This window comes from Terrapene carolina, unplaced genomic scaffold (assembly GCF_002925995.2).
Source record: "Terrapene carolina triunguis isolate 2854851 unplaced genomic scaffold, T_m_triunguis-2.0 Scaffold141, whole genome shotgun sequence".
NCBI classification, from domain to species: domain Eukaryota; kingdom Metazoa; phylum Chordata; order Testudines; family Emydidae; genus Terrapene; species Terrapene triunguis.
The window spans coordinates 3260324-3282325 of record NW_020664492.1 but is presented as its reverse complement, the minus strand read 5'-3'; the positions used below and the strand labels follow the sequence as shown (position 1 = coordinate 3282325).

The 22002-nt window shown below is 45.1% G+C and overlaps 1 protein-coding gene across 1 annotated transcript in view; it reads left to right on the top strand.

The window, feature by feature from the left end:
- The first annotated feature begins 9356 nt into the window (after window positions 1–9356).
- LOC113406801 (phospholipid-transporting ATPase IB) overlaps window positions 9357–22002 on the top strand; it is a 408364-nt gene continuing 395718 nt past the window's right edge. Inside the window, exon 1 of the mRNA XM_029911979.1 lies at window positions 9357–9472. Coding sequence (XP_029767839.1) covers window positions 9372–9472 — 101 coding nt within the window. The 5' untranslated portion in view covers window positions 9357–9371. The remainder of the gene's footprint in view (window positions 9473–22002) is intronic.

The window sequence follows — 22002 nt, the reverse complement described above, 5'->3', positions numbered from 1 at the left end:
ATGTAAACCAACTTGTTTGTCTGAGTGATTGGCTGAACAAGAAGTAGGGCTGAGTGGACTTGCATACTCTACAACTTGCATGCTCTACATGGTTTTATTTTTAAATGCAGGTTTTTTTACATAATTCTACATTTTTAAGTTCTACTTTCATGATAAAGAGATTGAACTACAGTACTTGTATTAGGTGAATTGAAAAATCCTATTCCTTTTGGTTTTTTTACAGTGAAAGTACTTGTAATAAAAAATAAATATAAAGTGAACACTGTACACTTTGTATTCTGTGCTGTAATTGAAATCAACATATTTGAAAATGTAGAAAACATCCAAAAATATTTAAATAAATGGTATTCTATTATTGTTTAACAGTGTGATTTAATTGCCGTGACATTATACTCCATATTCTTTTGAAAAGAGCTTGTGGTAGGAATATGACATAACTAAGGTATGTTTTATGCAAGATAACTCTTGTAAGGTATCATTGGAAAGGTTATAATTTACTGAATATGATTATCCTATTTGTATGCATGTATCGTTTATGTATCTGAAATTAGGAGTATTGACTATGTATCTATAGTTCAACTATGTTACTTTGGGTGACGCCCCCTGCTAACACTTCAGGTACAACAATGAAAAAGCCAGACAGTGCTGATGGCCTATCAGCAAGAGACAATGGACTGCAAAAGAGCTTAGTCTTCCTGTGAACATGTGGGTCAGCCTGTGAAGAATGTCTCTAGGGGCCCTACAGAGGCATGTGACCATGTCACCTGATACTGGAACCCATCTTAAATTCTATCCTTTTCCATGAGAAGCTGAGGGGTGTGTGTGTCAAACTAGGAAACAAAGGATTCCTGTCTTATGCAAATCCTATTTAAGGGTGGGGAGTGAGGTAATCCTGGTCGTGAGTTCTCCCCTGCTACTCCACTCAAGATGACTGCTGGAAACAACTAAGACTGAACTGGGGGAAAGAACTGGATACAGGCTGGCCTGTGAAGAAGATTATTAAACCACATTTAGAGTGAGAACTTACATGTAACCAGTTTCTTTAGTATATTAAGCGTAGTTTGTGTATTTGATTTCATCTGATTAGTAATCTGTTTTGTTCTGTTTGTTACCCCTTTTACCACTTAAAATCTGCCTTTTATAGGTAATAAAATGTGTTTTGTTTATTAAACCCAGTTTCTGTAATTTCTAGCGGGTGGGGGGGAAGAAGTGTGCACACCTCTCTCCACATTGAGGGAGGGGGTGAATTTCATATAATTTTGGGTTTGTACCCCAAAGGGAATTGGATAGCTGGGTGCTGTGGCAGGCCCCTTAAGCTGAGCCTTCTCAGAGTGGATCTCTGTCTCTCTGTGGAGCTGGGTGTGGCCCCGCCTGTGTGCTTGGCTGGAAAAGGCTGGGGAGCCCAGCCCAGCAAGACCAGGTAAAAGGGGGCCCAGGCTGGCAGAATAGGCTGACTCAGTGGCGTCCCAGCACACCAGGTGACATCCCAAGGGGTCCAACACGTGACAATCGCGATTAATTTTTTTAATCGCTTGACAGGCCTACTGCTTTCATTTATAGTTTGAGGAATGTGCTCTGAATGGGAATGAAGATGACTTCAAGAAAGACTGAATATTTAATCACTGACATATACTGAACTGTATTTTTAGCATAAATGTTTCTCAGCTCTTTTCTGATTATTTATTAGTGTGTGCTGTAAGCAGCCTCAGATGCATACATGTGCTTAATGAGTGCAATTTCATTACTACGAATTTTGTATGAGTATTGATTATCTCAACTATTCAAGTTAATAAATAACATCTTTTTGCACTAAAATTAATACCAGTGTTGGGGTCTTACACCAGGACCTCAATATTAGCTTCTACTGAGATGCATTAGGTTGTTAGCATTCCAGTCTTCCAGAGGTAGGCTTCAGCTACCTGCATTTGGCCTCCTGAGTGGATCAACTAGCCCTAATATTCTCACTTTCTTTCTCTTTAAGGAGTTTTAATTGCCCTGAAACCAAATCAGAAAAATCTATACGTGTATCATTTGAAATGGGTTTGAGGTATTTTTTTTTTTAAAACCCAAAAACTAGAGGGGACCAGTGGAGTATACTTCCCTAGGCCTTTGCTGAAAATAACTGCCATTGGATGCAGCTTGCTCCATTCCAAAATCCTAAAAATATTCCTCAAGAGCACCTTTGAGCCAAGGGTAAATTCCATCACAGGCAAGGAAATCACCCCAACCTTTCTTTGAATTTGCTGTGGAAAAGTTAAGAAGAGGCTCTTCCCCTCCTCCCCAGTTAGAAATTACAGAAACTGGGTTTAATAAACAAAACAAATTTTATTACCTATAAAAGGCAGATTTTAAGTGGTAAAAGAGGTAACAAACAGAACAAAGCAGATTACTAGGAGCCTCCTCTAGCACATCATTGGAGACAGTACTGGATGTCCAGTTCCATTTGTAATTTGCAGTGTTGTTGTAGCCATGCTGGTTCCAGGATATGAGAGAGACAAGGTGGGTGAGATGGGCCAACTTCTGTTGGTTGAAAGAGACAAATTTTAAAGCTTCACAGAGCTCTTCATCAGGTCTGAAAAGGGTAACCAGAGTATCACAGGTAATACAAGGTGGGAGAGATTGTTAATCATAAGAGGTTCACATATGTTGCAAGAAACCAATTAAAATGAAGGGGGAAATTAACACTTCTGCAGTGATAGGATGAAAGGAGGGTTAGTAGGTTACAAATTGTAATGAGCCAAAAAAATAGTGTCTCTGTTGAGAAAATGATAAAAGACAAAAACACCCTATGAGACATGGGCGAACACTTTTCACAAAGCAGTTACTCTGCATCTGACCTATCAGTCCTCGTCCTCAAAGGAAACCTGCATAACACCTTCATAAGATGAGCTTCGGAACTTAAATTCATACCTCTGCTAGATACTAAAAACCATGGTCTAAGAGACACTGGCCTTCTGGCTCATTACAGCAATTTGTAGTATTTGTAAAATGTGACTATCCTGGAAATAATCTACTTAATTAACTATATTATTCATACACAGCTGCTTTATGGCACTGATATTTATAAAGAAAAAGGGAGTAAAATGATACTGTTTGAAATGAAACGAACTATTTCAAGTGTGACAGCCTGAAAATACAGGATCCCAATCATCAGAATTTTCAGAAGACTTTTTCCCCACAGGTCAGGTATGTACAGCTTCTTTTCTGTCCAAAAATGGCCCAGAATCTGCAAGTGAAAAAACATGCTGAACTTTTAGTCTAATTTATTATTTATTTATATTATCATAGTGCCTAGGCACCTCAGTCATGGAGCAGGACTCCATTGTGCTAGGGCTGTAAAAAGAACAAAAAGACAGTCCCCACCCACAAAGAGCTTATGATGCCCCAAAATTTGATTAACACAGAGTTAATGTTGCCCAGGGGTGTCCAGTGGCACTCCCGAATGTCGAGAATGGCTAAGCTTAAATCTCTGAAAACCAAGAAATACAATGTTAAGGTACACGCCGCCCCTGCACCTGGACTCTGCCCCTTAGAGCTGGCAGTAATAATTGGAAATGGTTTGGTACGAGTGGTATAATAGGTAGATGTGAGAAAGTTTTAAGAGAAGATGCCATTGTATGTGTTGTGCACCACAGATTTGAATTCCAGCAGGTATCTGCATGCACTCCAACTGCCTTCACTGTATGGAATACGGAAAGGATTTGTGGGAGTAGTTTGACAGATCTGTTACTGTGATATGTTGAAAGGTGCATGTGTGCTTCATTTCAGCACAGAATTTTGTCAGTTTTGTCCATGGAGGTGTAGGAGGGCATCCTTTTGCCGTGGAGATTGTCAGTGTACTGGTGTACATGACTGTGGTCTTGCGGTTTAGTGAGGAGTAAGTGAAAGCAATGTCTCAGAAGGCGTCTTCTAGGCCAGGGTGAAGGGGAGGTGATTTTGAGCAAGTCTGGGGTGATTTGTGGGGATAGGCTCCACAGTTGAATGTAGGTCAGTGTAGTTAGCTCCTTTTTGCTATGCCTGACTTAAACCTGAGTTCCACCTTAGGCAAAGAGAAGTTATTAGCCTTTTTCCTACCCAGCTCATATGCTGTATTCCCAGTGTTTTGTAGCATCTGTATGGGTAGTGCAGAGATAAAATTCTTAGACCGCTTCTCCATTGATGTCTGCTTCTTGGAGCAGCTAGTCCTGGAACCCACAAGCGGAGAGGCAATTCTTGATTTAGTTCTAAGTGGTGCACAGGATCTGGTCCAAGAGGTGAATATAACTGAACTGGTTGGTAATAGCAACCATAATATAATTAAGTATAACATCCTTATAAGGGTTTGGGGTGGGGGCATGCCAAAAAAATCCACCACAGCAGCATTTAACTTCAAAAAGGGCAGCTATACAAAAAATGAGGAAGCTAGTTAAACAGAAATTAAATGGAACAGCCATAAGGGTGAAATGCCTATAAACTGCACGGAGACTATTTAGAAACACCACAATAGAGGCTCAAGTTAAATGTATACCCGAAATAAAAAAAAACACACAAAGAGGACCAAAAAATGCCACCATGAGTAGACAGCAGAATAAAAGAGGCTGTTAGAGACAAAAGGACATCCTTTCAACATTGTAAGTTAAATCCTAGTGAGGAAAATAGAAAGGAGCATGAAATCTGGAAGGTTAAGTGTAAAAGTATAAGGTAGGCCAAGAAAGAATTTGAAAAGCAACTAGCTAAGGACACAAAAACTAACTTTTTATTTTTTTATTTTTTGCTGTAAGTACATTAGAAGCAGGAAGCCTGCCAAAGAATCAGGCCACGTCTACACTACCTGCCTGAATCGGCGGGTAGAAATCGATCTCTCGGGGATCGAATTATCGCGTCTCGTCGGGACGCGACAATCGATCCCCGAATCGACGCTTGTACTCCACCAGCGCAGGTAGGAGTAAGCGCCGTCGATGGGGGAGCCGCGGAGGTCGATTTGCCGCTGTCCTCACAGCGGGGTAAGTCGGCTCAGATACGTCGAATTCAGCTACGCTATTCGCGTATCTGAATTTGCGTATCTTAAATCGAACCCGCCCGTAGTGAGGACGTAGCCTTAGTGGGACTACTCTGTCAAGTATCAGGGGGTAGCCATGTTAGTCTGTATCCACAAAAACAACAAGGAGTCCGGTGGCATCTTAAAGACTAACAGATTTATTTGGGCATAAGCTTTTTTTTACCCACGAAAGCTTATGACCAAATAAATCTGTTAGTCTTTAAGGTGCCACTGGACTCCTTCTTGTTTTAGTGGGACTACTGGATGATGAAGGTGCTAAAGGAGCACTCAACGAAGTCAAAGCTGTTGCTGAGAAGCAAAATGAATTCTTTGCATTGGTTTCACTGCAGAGGATGTGAGGGAGATTCCCAATCTTGAGCAATTCTTTTATATGACAAAGCTGGGCAACTGTCCCAGACTGAGGTATCAATAGAGGAGGTTTTGGAACAAGTCGATAAACAAAACAGTAATAAGTCACCTGGACCAAATGATATTCACCCAAGAGTTCTGAAAGAACTCAATTATGAAATTGCAGACCTGCTAACTGTGGTATGTAACCTACTGCTTAAATCAGCCTCTGTACCAGATGACTGGTGGATAGCTAATGCAACAATGATTTTTAAAAATAGCTCCAGAAGCGATCCTGGCAATTACAGGCCAGTAAGCCTAACTTCAGTACCAGGCAAATTAGTTGAAACTATAGTAAAGAACAGAATTATCAGAAACATACATGAACATAACATGTTTGGGAAAGTGCCAACACGGCTTTTGGCAAGGCATGATTTCCCTTTGCAATCTAGAGAATGTCAACAAACGTGGATGAGGGTGATCTAGTGGATCTAGATCTTGGACTTTCAGAAGGCCTGTGACAAGATCCCTTACCAAAGGCTCTTAAGCAAAGTAAGCAGTCATGGGATAAGCGTGAAGGTCCTCTCATGGATCAATAACTGGTTAAAAGATAGGAAACAAAATGGTCAGTTTTCCCAGTGGAAGAGAGGTAAATAGTGGGGTCCCCCAAGGATCTGTATGGGGACCAGTGCTGTTCAACATATTCATAAATGATCTGCAGAAATGGGTAAGCAGCGAGGTGGCCAGATTTGTAGCTGATACAAAATTACTCAAGGCAGTTAGGTTCAAAGCTGACTGAAAAGAATTACAAAGGGATCTCACAAAACTGGCAGCATTGTCAAATTAGGCATTCCTGTGTCTTTCTTCCCTGATCTGGGGAGATCTGGTAGGTGTTTTCAGAGCATGCCTACTAGATTAGACCTCCCACTCAAAGCAGTCGGGGGCAGGCAGGTTGGGAATTTTGGGGTGTATGTGTGTCCAGAATACCCAGGGGCTAGGGCACTCACCTGGAAAGTGGGAAACCCAGATTCAAATCTCTGTTCTGTCTGATTTGGAGCAGGTTTCCCATGTCACAGGAAACTGCCCTAACCACTTGGGTATTCTGAGATTGGTCTCTCTCAGTCCCTCCTGCTGGAGCTGTTCCACTGTGTATAAAATAGGTATTGGGCCAGACAGAGAATAACTGTATGGGTGAGTGGTTATGGCACTCACCTTGAATAGGGGAGTGTCACATTCAAGTTGCTGCTCCAACAAATAATGAAATTGTTTATACAAAGTGAAAGAACTTCATCAGGCGAGATTGAGAGACCTCCCCACCAGCATCAGAATATCCAATAGCCTGTTAGGGCATTCTTCTGACTAGTGAGAGACCTGGATTCAAGTCCCTTCTATAAATCAGGCAGAGCAGGAATTTGAATCTGGGTCTACTACATCCCTAACCACTGGGCTGTTGGCTATAATTGCGTGTGGGGGTGGGGGGGTGGAGGGCTGTTGGCTACGAGTGTGCGTAGCAACTTAAGACACACAGACATCTATACATCCCGTAGTTTTGCTATAAATCAGGTTTGAGGTGTGACAGAACAAATGAATGAATTTTTGCCATACATATATTTTTTTGTCTTATCTGTAGTTAATACACAGAGATTCACAAGAATTCTTTCGGAAATACAGCTATCATGTGAAATGTTTCTGTAATTACAGGTCAAGATGGTAAAACCTTTTTCAAGTTTCAAAATTGTAAAATTAAGCTAAGGGCTATGGATGTTGATTATGAAGCTCAGAGCATAAAGCGGGTGGTGGTTCATTTTTGTTTTGAATCTGATTTGAGTTTGAATCTTAACCTTATTCATATTCATCAGCCCAGTTTACAGAATCCTCATCTTTACAATTCAGCCATGATCCTCTGAAAACTTATGGGCATGCTTACTTTCATGCCTCATGAATAGTCCCGTTGACAGAACAACATATCACTGGATGGACTACTCACATATCTAAAGCAAATTGTGGGGAAGTTTTTGCAGGATCAAGGCATAAATGGGGCCTTACCAAAATTCATTAAAGTCAGTGAGTATCTTTCCATTGACTTAAGTGGGCGTTGGTCAGGCTCACAGTGCTCAAGCTGGCATGTGTTGAATGGCGCAGACTCTTCACCAGGAAGCCAAGGTGTCTCAGAAATAAATTCTCACTGTCTGGCAAAGAATCTTTTATCTAGAATGGCTGGTTTGACTGACAGAGCTACATAGTGCAGCTGACATTGTGACTGTTTGTACCTTACCTGTAATTTTTCTATCATTGTGTGCTTGGAAACCTTTCTCTTTTATGAGAGCTGAACTTGCTCTTATTGAAGTCAGTGACCTCGCCTATCTTCGTGAATTTAAGCTTCAGCAGTTTAGCTGCATGAATGCTAGTCTATATAAGGCTATGGGACCTTTTGGAGAACCAGGTTGAACTGACACAGTTGTAATCAGAGAAATGGGGGGAAAAAACAGCCCAGTGCAGACTGAATGAAATTTGTAAAATGGGGATAGTAAACCCCACCTTTGTGAAAATGCTTTCAGATTCTGGTGCTTCAGGCACTATATAGGTGAAAAGTTATTATTTGGATGGTAATATGTGATATAAAATACTTTGTACACTTGTATCGCTTTCCACCTAAGGATCCCAAAGCACATTGCAAACATTAAACCTCACAACCTTCCTGCCAGAGAGATGGGTGTGGTGACATCTTTTTTTTTTTTTTTTTTGTAAGAAAGTGGGGAACTGAGGCGCCCTGAGGGTCAGTTACTTTCTGACATCAGAGGAAATCGGTAGCAAGAGATGAGCACAGAACCCAGGTGTTCTAACACTCACGCCTTTGATCCAGCCCCAGGACCCTCCTTCCCTTCATATTTGTGTTCTTCCTAAAACTAGGATGACCATATTTCCCAAAGGGGAAACGGGACACCCTGTGGGGCTGGCCCGAACTCTCCCCTGCCCGTGCGGGGCTGGTATCGCTGCTCGTCCCCACGCACGTTCCTCTGCACCGCACCCCACTTTTTTCTGACAAAACTGATCAAGTCTGCAAGACAAACCGGACAGATGCTCACTTTTGCCCCCCCAAAAAGTCAGGACGGCCGGGACAGGGTTTCAAAAAGGGATGGCCTGGCCAGAACGGGAGCTATGGTCACCCTATCTAAAGCGAATGAACGGCACCAGGAAGCCCTCTCTGACAAGAAACACGCTGCTGCAGCCTCTTCCCAGTACATCGCCTTAGGTTATCCTCCTTTACACTGGTGCTTGTGAGCGCTTTTCCCACTGGCGCTTGCATTATTCATCATCAGCCATTGCTTTGGCTAAACACCAGGGAGGAAACTCCTAAAGGCAAGATCGCTTCAGTCTATCATACCCTCCCACCCCTTTAATCCCCAGGGTGTTTTGTTTTACAGAGGTTCCCGTTGCCAGGGTCAATCCCAGCTCATGTACTCTCACTCACATCTATCCACGTACCCATTAAAATAACCCCGCCCCGCCCCCCAAATACCCCACCCCATAAGGCACCATCATGTGCAGGGGCTCTGGGGACCGGCAAAGGCTGCTGCGGACAGGTGGGTGGGTTTAACCGGCTGTGATGGGCAGGGAGGGGTGTCTCCTTTTGTTGCTGTTACTGTGTTTATGATTAGCGGCCTCGGCGAGAGCAGGGCAGGGTCTGTGCCTCCCTCGCTCAGGCAGCAGCGTCCCTCGCTGTGCTGCGGCTCTGCACACACAGGGCTGGGACACGGGGGAGTGCAACACCCGGGCTGCTGCAGCTACTCCGGAGCCAGGAGCTGGCGGCCGCCAGAGGCAGCGGCTGCAGCCCAGCGGGGCCAGAGAGCTGCATGGGGGGTGGGGGGCTCCGTGCACAGTGCAGCATCTCCCTGCCGCTGCTCTGAGTCTCTCCCGCGCTGCTCGCTGACTCGGGCTCTCTCTGCTCCTGTTCCCTGCAGGACCCGTTTGTTCCCCCTCGGGCTATAAGAAGGCGGAGGATGAGATGTCCGGAGCCACGTCCTCAGCGGATCAGGCGGAGGCAGCAGCCCGCACCATTTACCTGAACCAGCCCCAGCAGAGCAAGTTCCGCGACAACCGGGTCAGGTAAGAGCGCGCGGCCGCCTAGGGCAGGTGCCGCCCGCCTCCTCCACCCTGCCCTAGCACCTGCTGCTCCGCGCTAATCCCCAGCCCGCGAAAACCCTGCCCGCTGCGAGTCCCTGTGTTACTGCTGCTGCCGCCGGCGCCTCTGGGGAGAGTGTTTTTGTTTTGCAGCCTGGGGCCGAGGCAATACCTCAGCCGGCTCTCTGCGGGTGAAGTTCTGCCTCTTGGACACCCATGTGTCGCAGTGTAGTCATGTCAGTAGCTGGTGTGCGGACTCGGGGTGGCTGCAGCCCCAGAAGGGAGCTACAAGCAGAGGGAGAGACGAGTGAAAGGCAGGTCACTCGCAGGTCATGTACAATGGAATCACTTTTGTGGCACAAAAATGAGAGAGTCAGTTAGGGGTGATAAACTCTTAGTCCCACAGTAGTGAGAGAGAATTACAAGACTCTTTGGAGCAGGATTGTGAGAGCTAATCACAGGTGATATTTATACCCAAGGTTCTTGTTTGCAGCTCCAATGATGAAAGGCAATAGCGGGTGAGATGTAGGATAGTAGGTCTAAATCAGATCTCACTTCAACTGATGTAAAATAGAAGTAACTCTGGTGGAGTTACTCAGGGGCAAAACTGGTGCAAGAGAGGTCAGAATTAGACCCACTGTTTGGAAGAGGCCTCGCAGAGTCTACATCTTTGCATTTTGTTACCGTTTTCAAAGACGTACTAGATTTTTTAAAAATATGACATAATAGTAATAGGAAGTAATACAAGTTTAACCGGGCTAGCCAGTTATATATATGTTTGTGTGGAACATAAGCCCAAATAATTAAAAGATCATGGCCAATGAGTTATTGTGCATCTTTGAAGGAGATCAGTAGGAATTTGTTACAGTAATTGCTTAAAATGCTTTCTGTATTTTAAAAATCTTCTGTGGCATGGGCTAGTTTCAGAGTGGTTACTTGGGGGGATAGTAGGAATGGTGCTGAATATCAGAGACAGGTGCTCAATAATTTAAGGAAGCTTCTTGTCTAGCGGGTTTTCTGCTGTTTTAATCTTGATGTTTGGTTCATTGGTCAGAGATTAGTTTGTTATACAATAATTTATTAATGTCTTTGTGAAGAAAAAGGAATTTCAAAGCATACCTAGAATGTCACTTTCTATTTGCTGTTCTAGTATGTCTGTTACCAATGGTAATTGTTTTGAGAATGTTGGTGTTCTGAACAGGGCAGCACTTTGCTTATATTGGACTTATCCACAGCTTGGATATTGTACATTGTATCCTGAAAGAATCTTATATGGGTTGAACAGCTTGGTTACAATTTTCCCTTGCTTGAAATCCCTCCTTTTGGAATATTTCCAATGGATATTTTTTCCTATAAGCTTTCTGATGAACTGGTGTAGAATGTTGCAGATCTTTAGGTTTTCTGTAACTTTCTCCACTTCATTGTTTCCTTCTTGCTAAATGCCTGTTTGTGGGCTGAGAGAATTTTGTTTTTAGTTATCGAGAGCACTTGTGCTCCTTTCTGTCTCCCTTAGACCATTGCAGGGTGAAGGGCAGAAAGTGAACATTGACCAAAGTGTGCAGGTTTTTGAGAGGCAGATTCTGTTGTCCTAGGCTGTCTTAAATTGCATGCAAAAAGGAAATACCGTGGAGTGGGGAGAGGGTTGGTTAAAATAAACAATAAGAGATCAGTTCCTGTTACTATGTTACTGGTAGTTGGGAAACTGTTGCACACCCATAGTTGCTTTTTGAGAGCCATCCAGTACATGTTGAAAAGGTTGTTTAGGCACAATACTACCCAGGGAGATTTTGATTTAGCAGTTCTCCAGTCTGTTTCTTTATTTGCTTCAGACACGGAGTTCCCGGGCTATATGGCAGTGGTTTTCAAACTTTTTTTCTGGCAACCCAGTTGAAGAAAATTGTTGATGCCCGTGACCCAATGGAGCTGGGGATGAGGGGTTTGAGGTGTGGGAGGGGCTCAGGGCTGGGGCAGAGGGTTGGGGTGGGGGGGTGAGGGCTGCAGGGTGGGGCTGGGAATGAGGGGTTTGGGGTGCAGGAGGGGGCTCTGGGTTGGGGGGGGGGCTCAGGGCTGGGGCAGGGGATTGGGGCACGGGCTTAACTCGGGCGGCTCCCGGTCAGCGGTGCAGCGGGGCTGCTAAGGCAGGCTTCCTTCCTGTCCTGGCACCGTGGACTGCGCTGCACCCCAGAAGCAGCCAGCAGCAAGTCTGGCTCCTAGGCAGAGGCGCACAAGCAGCTCCATGTGGCACTTGCCAGGATGCACCGCCCCCCCCCCAGTTCCCATTGGGCAGGAACTTGGGGTGGGGGCAGTGCGTGGAGCCCCGTGACCCCCGCCTAGGAGCCGGACCTGCTGCTGGCTGCTTCTGGGGCACAGCGCGGTGTCAGAACAGGTAGGGACTAGTCTGCCTTAGCCGGGCAGCACCGCCGACGGGACTTTTGAAGGCCCGGTCGGCAGTGCTGACCAGAGCCACTGTGACCTAGTGCCTTACACAGGGCCGGCTCCAGGCACCAGCTTAACAAGCAGGTGCTTGGGGCGGCCAAGGGAGAGGGGCGGCACTTGCGGCAATTCGGGGGCAGCAGGTCCCTCACTCCCTCTAGGAGCGAAGGACCTGCTGCTGAACTGCCGCCGCCGATCGCGGCTTTTTTTTATTATTATTATTTCCAATTGCCACTGCCGATCGCGATCGCGGCTTTTTTGTTGTTGTTGTTGTTGCTTGGGGCGGCAGAAATGCTGGAGCCGGCCTGGCCTTACATTCCAGATCCAGTACTGGATCGCGACCCACAATTTGAAAACCACTGCTATAGGGGCACTACCGCACCAGGAATAAGTCAAAATGCTAGCTTGGTGTTCACAGCTCATGCTCCCTTTCCATGAGGTGTCTGCCACACATTGACTGACTGGAATTCTGCTGTGATAACTTGAGCCACCTGGGTTCAGGTTATACCCCTCTTTATTACAGACCTGGCTGAGGCATGTTGTAGGTTCTTTCCCCTGTTTAGAGGGATGCCTACAGCCACTGTTCATTACCTCCTCTACAAACACACCAAGTGCAGTCACATTCCTTGTTACCTTCTGGGTTTGATGCCTCCTCCTCCAGTTGAAAAAGGACTTTGGGGGAAGCGTGAGGAGAAATTGTGCCTCAGATTGTGGCTGTCCCTTGCACAGGTGCACAAGGGCAGAGCTGGCAAAATACACAGGCAGAAGAGCCCGCTGCACCATCCTAAGGGGGGTGCACAGTCCCATTTCCCTTGGTCACCTAGGAGCTCCCTTTGAGGAAGTGTCGTTCTGTATCACACCACAGTCCAGTTGGGCTGCATAGAGCAGTGGTTTTCAACCTGTGATCTGTGGACCCCAGGCGGGGGTCTGCAGACCATGTCTAAGATTTCCAAAGAAGTCCGCACCTCCATTTGAAATTTTGTAGGGGTCTGCAAATGAAAAAAGGTTGAAAACCACTGTCCTAGAGCAGGTGTTCTCAACCCTTTTCTTTCTGAGGCCTCCCCAACATGCTATAAAAACTCCATGGTCCACCTGTGCCACAACTGTTATTCTGCATATAAAAGCCAAGGCCAGTGCTAGGGAGTAGCAAGCAGGGCAGTTGCCCAGGGCCTCACGCCATATGGGGCACTGCGAAGCTAAGTTGCCCAGGCTTCGGCTTCAGCCCCGGGTGGAGGCGTTCAGGGCCTTGGGCTGCAGTTCCTTGTGGCAGGGCTTCGGCTTTCTGCCGTGGGCCCTAGTGAGTCGAACACCGGCCAGGCTTGGCGGACCTCCTGAAACCTGCTTGCGGCCTCCCATGTGACCCCAAGATCCCTGGTTGAGAACTACTGTCCTAGATGATGGCTGGTCTATGGGCTAACCTCAGTGAGAGTTTGAGTAGGGACTGAGTGAAATCTCAGGAAGGGCATGCTCTTTTGTTCCTACAAAAATAAAATCAAAACCACTTTGACTGTTTTAATGATTTATATGAGTATTTTACCAGGACAAACCCCTAAAGATGAAACATCTCATTTCCAAGTGTGTCCTGGGAGCAGCAAAAGGAAGAAGTAGTGCTATAAATCCACTGTCTCTGAAGTGAGAACAAATAAATATAATAAGCAGTTATGCTGAGTTCCCAGTTCTTTAGATAATGCAATTTGTAATGGTTTGCAATTAGTAGTACTTCTTGCAGAGATTAGGTAACAATGCCATGATGCAGCCAGATAACTAAATAACAGATGATCAAAGCCATATTTTTGGATCTGATTGCAAGTTTTAGTACTAAATTCTGATTACAACAGCTGTTATAACTGGTGCGGTCTTTGTTTAAATTGATACTTACAAACTGTAGGCCTGATCCTGCAGCCTGGACACAGTTCCATGATTTTGCCTGTGTCAGGTTCAGCCTCTGCAAGTAGGTGTATAAAAAAGGCATAATCCGTAAGGGCAGAATTCTGCTCTCTACTACATATGGTGGATCTTGATTCCAGTATTTTGCTCATTCTGCCTGTAAAAATCTCCCATCAACAACCCTGAGAGCAGAATTTTGGGCTTACAGTCTTGTAACATGAATCTTGTGGGACTTCTTTGGTATCCTGCAGATGAGATTTTTCTTATGCACTGAGATTAATGGTCATCTTCTGAACAGATAGAAGGTAAATCATCCCAGGAAAGAAGATAATAGACCAGGAGCCTTCAGTTTTACCTTAAAAATGTGCTTTACAAACAATGGCTTAAGCCTCAAGGGGCCCTGTGAGACAGGGAAGTATTCCCATTTTGCAGGTGTGCACACTAGCGTCCAGAGAGGTGAAGTAACTTTCACACAGGAAGGCTCTGGCACAGACAGAGCTAGAGATCTTGTTATTACAAGTTCTGTGCTTCAGCCAAAAGGCCATCCATATGTCTTAGAGCAGTGGTTTTCAAACTTTTTTTCTGGGGACCCAGTTGAAGAAAATTGTTGATGCCCATGACCCAACGGAGCTGGGGATGAGGGGTTTGGGGTGTGGGAGGGGCTCAGGCCTGGGGCAGAGGGTTGGGGTGTGTGGGTGAGGGCTACGGGGTGGGGCTGGGAATGAGGGGTTCAGGGTGTGGGAGTGAGCTCTGGGATGGGGCAGAGGGTTGGGGTGCAGGAGGGGGTCAGGGCTCTGGGATGGGGGTGCAGGCTCTGGGGTGGGGCCGGGGATAAGGGGGTTGGGGTGCAGGAAGGTGTTCCAGGTTTGGGGGGGATCAGGGCTGGGGCAGAGGATTGGTGCGTGGGATTGGGGTGTGGACTTACCTCGGGTGACGCCCGGTCAGCGGCGCAGCAGGGGTGCTAAGGCAGGCTTCCTGCCTGTCCTGGCACCGCAGACCGCGCTGCACCTGAAGCAGCCAGCAGCAGGTCTGGCTCTTGCCCACAGGCACCGCCCCTACCAGCTCCCATTGTCCAGAAAGCCGGTGCTTGGGGCGGGGGCAGTGCGCAGAGACCCCTGGCCATGGCCGGCTCCAGGCACCAGCAAACCAAGCACATGCTTGGGGCAGCAGATTTTCAGGGGCGGCCTCCCAGCCACCTTTTTTTTTTTTGCACTGGCGTGGCAAAAGCCTAGAGCCGGCCCTGGCGCAGCAGCGCGTTCTGCACAGGGGGTGCCCAGGGGCCGCTGCGGTTCGCGTCAGGGAGCAGCGCCCGCACCTTATGGCTGGGCGGGCTCTGAGCACGGGACACTTGGGCTGGGGCCCGCCCCGCAGGGCGCACGGAGCTGCCTGCAGCCACCCTCCAGCGCCGCAGCCGGGGCTGGGCGGAGCGGCCTGAGTCACCCAGGGACTGCGGCAGGGCGGCCAGGAGCAGCAGCAGCAGCGGGGCCATAGTGGGGACTGGTGCCCGGGGTGCTGTCGTGCGGGGCCCGCGTCCCGCTCTCCAGGGCTCCACTCCCTCTGGGGCTGCCCTGCCCCAGCTCCTCAGCCCTTTGCCGGGCGGTCCCCCGGCTCTGCCCTCCCGGGTCCCGGCCGGTCCTGGAGGTGGGCGCCCCAGCTGGAGGGACCCTGGGCTGAGGCGCGGCCTGGGAGCCCCGCTGCTTACCCCAACCCTGCTAGCGCCAGACCGGCTGGAGGCAAGGGGGGAGTGGGCGGAGTCAGCACTGGTGGGGGAAAGCCTGGCACTGGGGCAGCAGGGAGTGCGGGTGGGGGGGAGAACCCAGCTCTGGGACAGCAGGGGGATGTGGGGGGAGCCCAGGGCTGGGGTCGGGGGCAGCCAAAAATTTTTTTGCTTGGGGCGGCAAAAAACCTAGAGCCAGCCCTGCCCATGGCCCCCCTGCTTAGAAGCCCGACCCACTGCTGGCTGCTTCCGGGGCGCAGCACGGTGTCAGAGCAGGTAGGCACTAGCCTGCCTTAGCTGGGCAGCACCGCCAATGGGACTTCTAACGTCCCGGTCGGCAGTGCTGACCAGAGCAACCCAGTGCTTTACATGCCACAACCTAGTACTGGGTCATGACCCGAACTTTGAAAAATGCTGTCTTAGAGAGGTTCTCAAGCTGTGGTGTACAGAGCACTTGCTGATGATGGACAGAGAGCAGGTTGATCACATGGTGCTGACTCCTTATTTCCAGCTCCTAAACTGCAGTAAAAGAAATAAAACATATATTAAATACTCATAGTATATTTTTGCCATATAAACAAGAGCTGTAATTGCCACAGGGATGTTATGCACTTGCAAATGGGAGGAGGTGGTCTATGTGATTGTGAATAGGGGAGAAGATGGTCATGAAGACAATCTGTGTATTAAAATGTGGTCCGTACTCTCAAAATGTTTGAAAATCTTGAGTCCGTAGCTTTATGTATTTTCCATGTTACTTGTACCAATGCTGATCTAGCAAAGAGCTCTGGATTTGTGGTTGAAGATGTGATTAAAAAGTCAATATGTGCAGTACTCCATGTACTGTTAATCAACACACCTCTTAAAGTGAAATGCTGCATCAATAAACAGCTCTGTGCTTGTATGTGTGACTTTGTTATTAAGCTTCCAATAAATGAATAATATTCTTAGTTATTGTTAGAAACAATATCTAGTTGTATTGTTTTTGTACTGCTGAGAACAGAATAAAGCCAAGCAAGTATATGAGAATAGAGCACTTATTGGGGTTCAGAACAACATTACATTGTGAAATATTATAGTGCTGCTTTTTTGATCACAGGTTCTGAAAGGCACTTGTGATAAAAAATTAATACACTACAACAGGGGTCGGCAACCTCTGGCACGCAGCTCTGGCCGGGCCAGTTTGTTTACCTGCCGCATCGGCAGGTTCGGCCGATCACAGCTCCCACTGGCCGCGGTTTGCCGTCCCAGGCCAATGGGGGCGGCGGGAAGCTGCGGCCAGCACATTCCTCGCCCGCACCGCTTCCCGCAGCCCCCATTGGCCTGGGACGGTGAACCACGGCCAGTGGGAGCCGCGATCGGCCGAACCTGCCGACGCGGCAGGTAAACAAACTGGCCCGGCCCGCCAGGAGCTGCGTGCCAGTGGTTGCCGACCTCTGCACTACAAAAAACTATGCGGAGGTCTTTAATCTATTTCAGAATGGTTTGCAGATATTGACATTCCTCAAAGAAGAAATATTCCTCAAGGTTTTTTCCTTATGTATTATCATTGTTAAACACTTGCTATGTTTCACTCTAGAGGTGGAAGCATTTCAGTGGTGGGTGAAATGATCACTCTTATTATGGGTGAATTTCATCCATGATGAAAGAGAGCCTGCAGAAAGCTATACGACATCACTCTAGCTCAGGGGTCGGCAACCTTTCAGAAGTGGTGTGCCGAGTCTTCATTTATTCACTAATTTAAGGTTTCGCGTGCCAGTAATACATTTTAACATTTTTAGAAGATCTCTTTCTATAAGTCTATAATACTGTATGTAGTTAGCTATTTTGCATTAATTAGTCCTAATGTGGCTCCTTTACCTTTATTGTAATAAGGGTCTGACACACGAGTGTTGGCAAGAAACTGACAGTTTACTTCTGGCACACAGGTAGGTGAGCAGGGTATATCCATTGACTTCAGTTACTGCTACCCTTCCTTTGTTGGACAGTTAGTATTTTCCAGTTAACAACCACAACCAATTATTATATTTGATTTTCTTATTAAAAGTTTCCAGCTGACTGTAGGATTAGGTACGTAGTCACTACTTCTGTTGGAAGCGAGATGTTTGTGTTACTGTGGCAATGACATTTTTCAGTGAAACATTGCTAACATGGGGCTGTGTTATAAACAATACCACGTTTCTGTGCCATTTGTGCAGCTTTTCCTGGTCATTCTGGTTCATAAACCATCTGAGCTGTCAATAAATTCAGAATTGAAAATACTAATCAACTACACATCTGTTTTTTGTAGAGCGTTTGTGTAAACAAAGAGAACAAACAGCAAGGACTCTCCTGTTTAACCAAATATCCAAAATGCGCAAAGTTAGGAGTAAAAAATACTGTCATTTCTTTCTCAAAAACCTGATACCCAGGATGCCTAGCTATACACTAGTCTGGAGTATATATTCAGTACAACCCTTTTTATTTTGTAACTGTCTTCTTGGACACTACCAGAGAAAGCTTTGAAATTATTTTCATGTGATAGACTTTTTATTTCTGTAGTAATGTTACAGTCTCTTAATGCTATAATTTATTCCTAAATATGGGCAAAACACTGCAATCCACATTTAGGCAAAACTCCCATTGAAGTCAATAGGAGTTTTGCTGAAGTAAAGACTGCAGGATTAGGCCCTGGAGAGGGAGCCATTATTTGTTAAAGGGATTAATTTTCCTGTTAATGTATGGATTATTTATAGGATTAGCATGTGTTTTCAGGTTTCAGAGTGGTAGCCGTATTAGTCTGTATCTCCAAAAAGAACGAGGAGTACTTGTGGCACCTTAGAGACTAACAAATTTATTTGGGCATAAGCTTTCGTGGGCTACCCACTTCATCGGATGCATGTAGTGGAAAATACAGTAGGAAGATATATATACACAGAGAACATGAAAAAATGGGTGTTGCCATACCAACTATAATGAGACTAATCAATTAAGGTGGACTATTATCAGCAGGAGAAAAAAAACTTTTGTAGTGATAATCAGGATGGCCCATTTCCAACAGTTGACAAGAAGGTGTGAGTAACAGTAGGGGAAAAATTAGCATGGGGAAATAGTTTTTACTTTGTGTAATGACCCATCCACTCCCAGTCTTTATTCAAGCCTAATTTAATGGTGTCCAGTTGGCAAATTAATTCCAATTCTGCAGTTTCTTGTTGGAGTCTGTTTTTGAAGTTTTTTTTTAAGTTTTCAGTGGATGATAGCCCATATAAGCACATTTTTGCATGTGACACTTTCATACCATTATCTTAGCAACAGGCAGATAACATTTAATAGTAAGAAAAGTTGATTAAGCTGTAACAATAAAAAGATGCAAGAACACTGAATTGATTCCTGGCGTAACTCCACTGAGATATGGACATAGACCAGGCATGAATTCGGCTTATAAACTTTATTGTGTCCTATTTGTGAAATTAAGCTTGTTATCTATTTATTTAACAAATAATATACTTCAATAAAAATTAAAAGGTAATCAGTAAATGAGGTAGTAATTGCCTCTTCATTTTCACAGTCTAACGGGATTTCATGAAGCTTGTATTAATATTTAATAGGTGCATTACCTTTGTAATATGAAGGAAATAGTTCATTTGATCTTATTAGTATTAATTTATCACACTCTACATTACATTTCTCTGTATGAAATGCTGTGCTTAAGTGGGATAAACATTAACTCTTGTGTGTATATATTACAGTGGCAACTGCCCATTTATCTGTTTTAAAATGTTAATTGGAAGAAAGTGTTACCTCTCACCCCAAAAAAAAAATTCTCTGCACTAAAATTTGTCATAAAAAATCTCAACAAACATAACCATCTTTGGCCAGATTCATCCCAAGTGTAACTCCCAGTTTCTTCTGTTTGATGCTGTCATGATGTAAGAATTATGCATTCCATTTTTCTGTTCTTAAACTGACATAGAAAGGGAGCTTTGAGTGCTGTGAAAATGGCATACTCCACTTATGGGGTAGTAGAGGGATTAGCCTTGGGATATTCTGCAGTGATACCTGCTAATTTATTAGCATTAGGTGCACTTCCCAGGAAGCTCAATTCATCCCTGTCAGCATGAGGACTGTTGTTAAAAGCAAAGCATGTGGAGTGGGAAGGGAAATATGTTACAGTTCAATAATGAAATCAGTGGAGTTTTCAGTACCCTAGACTTATTCCAGGCTATCTGAGAGCAGGGGTGCTGGAACTAGGGATGCTGCGGGTGCAGCAGCACCCTCTGGCTGGAAGTGCTTTCCATCATATACAGGGTTTACAGTTTTGTTCAAGGGCTTTCAGCACTTCCACTATAAAAAATTGTTCCAACGCCACTGTATCAGAGTGGAATTTGGCCAATATGTTTGATCTGAGAATTGGTTGATATGTTTGTATAGGACTTTTGATTTTCTTTCACCTTGGTTTTTATTTTCATTGCCTTCAGTAGGACACCTCACTTGCTGGATAGGGCCTTACATCATGAAGCATCTTTGGTAGTTTCATATTTTGGGCTTTGAGTTGGAGTCTGCCTTCATTTAGGGAATGAACACACCTGTAAAAGCACATCCTTGGATTGAACGAGGTAGGGGGCTGAATCTTCTCAGTGGAAGCATCAGGAAGTCCTGGGCCTGCCACCCTATCATGGAGTGCTGCTGCACTCTGCTATTCAGAGCCAGAGGGCAATGAACAGCCAGACACAAGTTAGAGCAGATTAAAATGGGTTCCAGCTAACATGAGGATAGGGGAAGCAAAAAGGCAGCTTAAGCAGACAGAACTGGGGTCTGGATAACATGAGGATAGGGGCCCCCCTATTCTTGCAGCTGGAAAAGAGAATCAGCCTCACTGACTTTGGTGATTTACAGTAAGAGTCTGGGACTCCTGATTCTATTCCCAATTCCATTCCTAATTACCTGTATGACCGTAACTTCTGTGCCTCATCTTAACTCATAGGAAATGGGTATCATAGCGGCATGGTGGGGCTTAATTTATTAATGGACTAAATTCAGCCCTGGGCTGTGACTGTTTCTGTTCAGGATAGCAGGCTCCCTTGGTGGTAAGCCCATCTTGAAGGGAATTGAAGTGGGGCATGGCACCTAAAACACTTGCTCTGCTGGGGAGCATAGAGCTGGCCAGTGTGGCTTCAAAAGAGGGGCACTACTCAGGGGAGAGATGTGGCAGGTGGTGCTCTATGGAGGAGCTTTGAACTGAGGAAGGGTTTATGTTCTTTCCCTTTGCACCACCAAGTTAGCTTTAAACTTTTGTACATGAATTGCTCCAAGGCACGTTGGCCCCCACTGCATATTGCACCATGCTGCACCTGAGGGTGTAAATGAAGTTCAGTTTTTTAAAGTACTTTGAGATCCTTAGATAAAAAGATGGTTTAGGAAAGCAAAAGATAGTTACTGTATTCACAAATAACTATGGTTTATGCATAATTAAGGATGGGAAATGTAAAACTGATATGTCAGAAATACCCGCAGGTTAATGCTAGGTCTAGCAAAGTTAACATTGCCACATTATATTTCCTATATTTGTTATGGTATGCACATTTGTAATACATGCAATACATTACACGTTAAATTGAACATGGGAAGGAAGAATAGAAAATACGAATAGATGCAGCATTGTTAAATTAGAGTTTCAGGAGCAATGTCAGCGTTTGGAGTTTCCTGTCTTTTGAGTGTGAGATTTTTTTCAGTCCTTATTGTTGCATTGATATAACTTTGTATTTTCCTCTTTGCATTTAATTTCCTGGGGGGTGATGGGGAAGGAAGAGCTGTGGGATTAGAAGGTGTTAAGAAAAATGAAAAAATAAATCTGGAGCTTTTCAGCTTGGGAAATTTTCAAACTCTTCCTGCATTGCCTTGGTCTGGACCAGAACTGCAGTCTTGCACAGTTTAGGAGCTCTGCAGGGACAGAGTTTAACAACTACATTCTTAACCGTGGTATCCTTAACTTGTTTATGCGTACAGCATTAGAAACTGCTCTAGTTAAAAAGTTCAGCAAGAAACCTTGTTTTAATGGTCATATTTGAATTCACAACTTAAAAACACTTCAAACCATAAAAATACATAACTGATTTTCTTCTGGCCTAGCCTATTTTTCTCTTTACCTCTTAGATCTACAAAATGACAAGTTTGAAGTTCGTACCTATAGCCATTTTGAGTTACAGCATTAAAATTATTTTCAAAGCATATGGAAAAGTGTATTTTTTTGCATATTTGAATAATTCAGAAGTAGCAGAACTGATTTTACTCATTTTCTCCCTTTAAAAATAACCATTGGAATAGTTCACTCCAAAAGGGATTTATCTGAGAAAGTTAGAATCAGCTGAAAAATGGGGTTCAACATTAATGACATTAAGTGCTACTTACATCTACCATAATTATGTAACATTGAAGTATAATACCTTAGTGATTGATATGAAAATATTATGCTATGTGATACAAGCAGAGCCTTCTCTTTGTT